This window comes from Dinoponera quadriceps, unplaced genomic scaffold, assembly GCF_001313825.1.
Source record: "Dinoponera quadriceps isolate SergipeBrazil2010 unplaced genomic scaffold, ASM131382v1 scaffold192, whole genome shotgun sequence".
NCBI classification, from domain to species: domain Eukaryota; kingdom Metazoa; phylum Arthropoda; class Insecta; order Hymenoptera; family Formicidae; genus Dinoponera; species Dinoponera quadriceps.
Genome location: NW_014554324.1, coordinates 228,311 through 234,310, shown reverse-complemented (window position 1 = coordinate 234,310; position 6,000 = coordinate 228,311). Strand labels below are relative to the sequence as shown.

The window sequence follows — 6,000 nt, the reverse complement described above, 5'->3', positions numbered from 1 at the left end:
GGGGGGGGGATCGGGGGGTGGGTCAATATACGAAAATCCGTGCGCAGTTGCATTACGTCCCGAGACATCATAATCACATTAATCGCATTGAACGACATCGGCGCCGATGCACAAACGCCGCGTCGATTGCGAAGGTCCGGCCGATTATTCACCCGGTAAATTCGCCGCAAATACCCCGGCGAAATGACGGGATGAAAATTCCCGACATTTGTTTCGCGCTCCGCGAGTTAACAGATCGATGTCGAATCGACGTCGGTCGCGATGGAAAATTGCGGTTAATGAGTTACGGACAGATTTGCGAAGCATTCGAAACACGTTCGCGATCGTTGTTCCGCGCGCTTTCCCCGGCTTTCCATTTGTCTTTCTCGAGCAGGAGAAACGGTCGGCAGTGTCCTTGTGTGATTTCGACGGGCATTTCGGGTAAGTTGTACAGCAGCGGAACGTAAACGGCCCGTGTATTTTTCCGATGTCCTCCCTCCGAGAGTCGGGGCAAACCGAAGATAAGCCGAACATGCGGTTTTCGGCAAGCGTATCGTCGAGTATCACGAGAGATCGGGCGAATAGAATCCGGATGCGAGAGATCGTGTGTGAAGGGATGAAAATTGATCGCAGATCTCTGCGAGCTTTGCTTAATCGTTCGCTCTATATTACCGAAACGACGGGGCCGACTTAAAAGTCGGGCGCGGGTCCCCCTCGCCCCGTTATAAACCGGTCGGCACTTTACCTCGCGATTGAGCGGCTTTGCCAGAGTGATGACACCGCTGCGCGGATTGACGAGGAAATGGTCCGTGAGTTGTATGCCATATTTCACCGGCGATCCTTCGGGATCGTGGCCCTTCAGGACGAACACTTCCGTGCCGACCTTGGTCGATTCCGAGAGCGGCAGGCCCGTCGGGTATCCCGCGGCCTCCAGGATGGGTGGCTCGTTCACGTTGTTACCCGCTGGAACAACAAGAAGGGAACGTTTGTTTTCGAGAGTTTATTGTCGGCTATATCGCGAGCGGGCGAACGCCAGTGAAATCCCTTCCCGCCCGGGTACTTTCCCCGTGTGTGTACTCTTTCGGTGGGTTTATTTATTCCTCCCGTTAACTCCCTTACGCGCAGCAAGCCGCGATCGGGACTGCTCCGGGGACGACGGCTGGTGAAATATGCAATGGTGTCTCGCAGGCGCCACCGCTCCGCTTTTGTTCGCAAAACAAAAGTACACGAGTTCTAATGCGATATCGAAACGTGCCGAATTGTTCTCGGTTATACAATAAGGGTGGAAAGATTTGGACGGGTGGAACCCTTTGTGTGTGTGTGTGTGTGTGTGTGAAGCTGCGTCTGCCCGTGTACGTACGAATAAAGCTTTCGATGGAGCGCACAGGTATACACGCGGGAGGGAAGAGGGAGGAGGGGACGTCCCATTTCTCGCGGAAAACCTCTCAGGCTCCGAGATTTCCTAAGTAAAATGTGGAAAGCGAAATTTTCATACGAAAATGCCGCGAGAGGCTATCAAGTAGTACGGTAGATAGTTTTCAAGTAACAAACGATTAAAGTTGACCAACCGTAATGGCGAAAGTTCGCGCGCTCTAAGGTGCAGCGTATAGCAGCAAAGGTGCGCCACGTAAGTGGGCATGTATGTCGGCCATTGTGGCCACATTGATACGAAAATTACACACACATACATACACAGACACGCACATGTACACACGGTAATGATAAATTCCCTGTGCTGTAACGTATAAACAATATTTCGTATGTACAAGTAATAACTGCATAATATGTAAATAATAATATCGCAATAATGTATAAATATGTGGACGATGTATAAATAATAATATCAGATATATGTGTGCGAAAATAAGTGTCTAATATTTTAGATTTTTACCCACGAACGGACGAAGAAGTAAAAAAAAAATTCATCTATCGTAGGAAAATGAAGTGTTGGGATTAAAAGTAAAGAAATTACAGCGATACGTCGTTAGGTCGGATCACCTCGCTTAGCCTTGCTCGCGAAGTAGCGATTATTTTCCGAGATATCGGTATTTGAAAGTCCCGTTTCCCTTGACTGACGCGGGGATTAATCAAGATTTGTACTGGCCGGCGATCATCGAGTCAGTCAGCGAATACAATCGCTAAAGCATCGCATGGTACCGCCACATCCATTGTAGCACAGCACGGTGAGGTTGCAGCCGTTGTGCGATCGATTCGAGTAATTAAGGCTACACGAGCTAAACAGATTATGATTGATGGGTCTGTCGTGCGGAAATCGATTTTTGCGCACCGCACATCGCCGAGGATCTGTTTGTAATCAATTTCGCTTCGAGATCCGGAGTTTAATGTTTCCGTTGCTCCTTTTTTCGCGATGCGCGCGCGCGCGCAATCAATACGGCGATCTCGGGTGCTTCGTGAACGTTGAAGAAAACATCTCTATACGTCGGAAGTTTCTCTCGACCTTTTGTATAATATTGTACCATCGTGCCGTTTAAAGCATCGCAAGAAGAAAATGCCTCAAGTACTTTAGAGACGGAGACTCAAGGTTGAGAGCTAATAACTTTTGCATTTATCTTTTCCGAAGAAGAGATAATATTTAACTTTCTCTATACATCACGTCGTGCAATTTTGTAGCTACATACCTGTATATATACATATATATCTTTCAATTTTACCTGGAGAATTTAAATGTAGAAAAATTTGAAATTAACATTACTTGAAAAGATATGAACGAAGGAAACCGAAAATATGTGATATTTTATGCGATTATATATAAATGATAATTATATTTAAAATGTTGATATATATTGGATAAGTGTATTATCAGTTATTACATATAATTAATATTTTATTATTAGTATTATAATAAGTATCATTATAATACATATTATAATATATAATTGACATATTATTAAAATTATTACAAGAATTATATATTATATATGTAATTTGATTAAATTGATGTTATCAGTATACAATTTACTGCAAAATTGTAATATTTTAAATCTATATCTCTTAGGGATTAGATACGAACTCTGCGAGATTTAAAGTGTGAGTACCGTTTCAGGACTCGAAATACTAAAATCGAAATGACCCGTGAGAAATGCGACCTTTCGTAAACAGTTACCGTTACAGTCAGCGTTACGGCAGGAAAAATCGAGTGGATTCCAGATCGACCGAGATATCAGCGCACGGGAGAAATGGCGCCAGCGGGTCACCTCGTACACGCTATCCTGTTCGGGAAACGCCGGACAAACTTTGTCCACGGCAGGTCACGACACTTCGGGATCCAAAGAAGCTGCAGGTCCCTGACCGCTAATTCGCGAGGCGGGGGCGGGTCTCGACCTCGTAAGCCCGAAAAGTCGTAAAACTATTACCAAGTTGGGACGAACGAAATGCTTACCTCCCCCCACCCCATGTTCCCCCTCGTTTCGCCACCTATCGCGGTGTCTTCTCCGCCTTCCGGAAACTTTCTTCTTCGCCGAACTTCCGGTCGGGCCGGAAATTGTAGCGAACGTAATAGATACATCGCGGACTTTAAGGTCGGCCAACGAGAGCCATCCTTTTTTACGGGCCTATTCTCCGACGTAGGTACATACTACGCGGTCGCAGCTGTGGCTTTCCACACCCTTCTCCTCCCGACGACGTCTATGACGACTACAACGACCGTGACAGCGACGATGACGACGGGGAGTGGTCTCCTCCTCTTCGAGAAAAGTGAGCGATAATCGTTAAGGCAGCAACGGCGCACGCGATCGCGATCTCATCCTTGCCTCGGCGAAGAACCAGCCGCCGTCGCGGATTCACGATGGTCGCTTGGAATTTTTGCCATTACCCGTTGTCGTGACTGTACGACACGCCGTCGTAACGAGCACGGGCTTCTTACGCGAGCTGCACGCGCCGCTCGTAAATAGGAAAATCGCCCGTAAGACCTGATCGCAGTGCGCTTTGTTGTGAATTTGTTGCATGCGTATGTAAGTGTACGTGTGTGCGAATACAGCGTTAAAACCGACATACCGACTCTTCCTTTAACTTAAATGGTTGTCGTGAATGAAAAATACATGCTTCGACACGGTGAATTGTTAAATCGCTGCTTGAACGTCTCTTCATTTCCCAATGCAATAATAGTGAATGAATACATACAGGATGTCTGACGATTATTAATATGTGGCGGTCGAGCCTCGCCCGCCGTCACCGGCGACGCCACCGCCCAGAGCGGCTTCACGTATGAGGAAGCAAGTTCTGCAACCGCGTCCGGTCTTCTGACCGGCTCCGGCGTCACCCGGCTTTTCCGGCGCGTCGCGCGCACCGCCGGAACCACGAGAGTGTCACGCGACCCCACCGGCCAACCACGTGTTCTGTGGCGCGATCGTGTTTTGTTTTCGAAGCGCCCCGGCGATCGTGCCAGGACCCCGGCTCGCTCTCTTCCTTCTCGGACTCTGGACAACACGAACGTGCTCGTGAGTGTTCCTCGGTATTCACCCTTATGCGTTCCGCTTCCGACGCTACGAACCGGCGCGTATCAGTGCCCGCGAGTGCGAGTGACATCCTTGTGCCACGCGTCGCCCTCGCGACGCCTTGAGCGGCCTGCGTCTCGTATCTCTCCCCGCGTGAGAGAACGAGCCGAGCTCTCACTGTAAATAGCGTTCCGATTTCTGCGTCCCGCGCTGTGGACATTTTTGTTCTCTCGCGATCATCTCATTGCGCGTAGCGCCCATTTCATTCCGCGCTGCGGCCATTTTGTTCTCTCGCGACCACAGCGTTTAGCTTCGCGGCCATTTTGTTCTACGCCGCGTTCCTTAGCCTTTAGCACATCGTTTTCCTTTGTTGCATTTGCGAGTTTGTACTTAGCCAGAAAATACAGCTGCGTGTGAGCAGTCATAAGGACTTCGCGTTATTAGCGCACACCCACAGGGCTACCCGTACTCGATACCTTTCCCTCCTTTTCTTCTGCACGCGCGGTGGCCATAGGCTATCCCGCTCCTCACAAATATAATGGCTTATGCGCAGATACATCGTATCAGAACGGGAACATTTTCTAGTTAGTGATGATTCACAGCGCTCGCTCAATGTCCGTGCGCGAATTTTTTCCCACATATCACTGATTATCCATAGCGTATCTTATCGACGAAACCATATCATAAGATATTTCTTATCGTCCATTTTTCTATGTTTGATTTTGTATCATCATAGTTCCTTGAACGATTCAATCGCAAGCTAGGCGACGCGAAACGAAAAATTGCGTTATTCGTGCGCGGTACTTGGTCAGTTCAAGACGTCGAGGCACCACGTCTCTTGACAGCTGGGAATAATTAGTTGTACACCAGTGAATTATCGGTGAGTCTCATAATTGTGTATTGAAATTCCGCAATTGTATTAAAATGAATGAAAATGCGAATGTTTACCGATACGGGTGGCTGGTAATTTAAAATAGAAAATTATCTCTCAACTATGTTACGACAAAACACATTGGACTCTGTGCAACGTTTGTTTGTTCTTTACCTTCGTCCAACAAGAAAACGGGTTGTATGACACAATTGGGTTAGATGAAAGTCGGGTGGTTTATAACACTGCTGTATGGGGAAATCTTATCCTTAAACGGTGAACGTGTGTAAAGCCGATATCCGGCGATTTGGCAAACGTAGATTAACGACGTTGGCTCCAATGTTGACCACGAATATGCCGATTTAAAAGTCTATTATCTACAAGATTAAAAATCTATATCTACAAGAAAAGAAAAAATGACGGACGTCATATTGAGTAACGTTGATATATTTCTGCCATTCCGTGCGGTTTTATCTGATAACTGTCCCAGTAGAGCTCATTAAGATATTGCGGATATCTTCCACACAGTCACACACACACACACACACACACACACACACACACACACACACACACACATTTGTTTATAGCTATGTTATATCGGATTGTCTTCATATTGTAAGTTTGGCATCCTGCATAAAGATAATTGTACAAAGAGGACCGTGAAGAACGTAATAATGGATACACCTAATCAGTCAA

At 47.0% G+C, this 6,000-nt stretch overlaps 1 protein-coding gene across 3 annotated transcripts in view; it reads right to left on the bottom strand.

Moving 5' to 3' along the window:
* LOC106746836 (cadherin-87A) overlaps positions 1–6,000 on the bottom strand; it is a 223,162-nt gene that overhangs the window by 30,976 nt on the left and 186,186 nt on the right. For all 3 annotated transcript variants that reach the window (XM_014623909.1, XM_014623928.1, XM_014623918.1), the window contains one exon: positions 725–942. In XM_014623909.1, the coding sequence (XP_014479395.1) occupies positions 725–942 (218 nt within the window). The remainder of the gene's footprint in view (positions 1–724; positions 943–6,000) is intronic.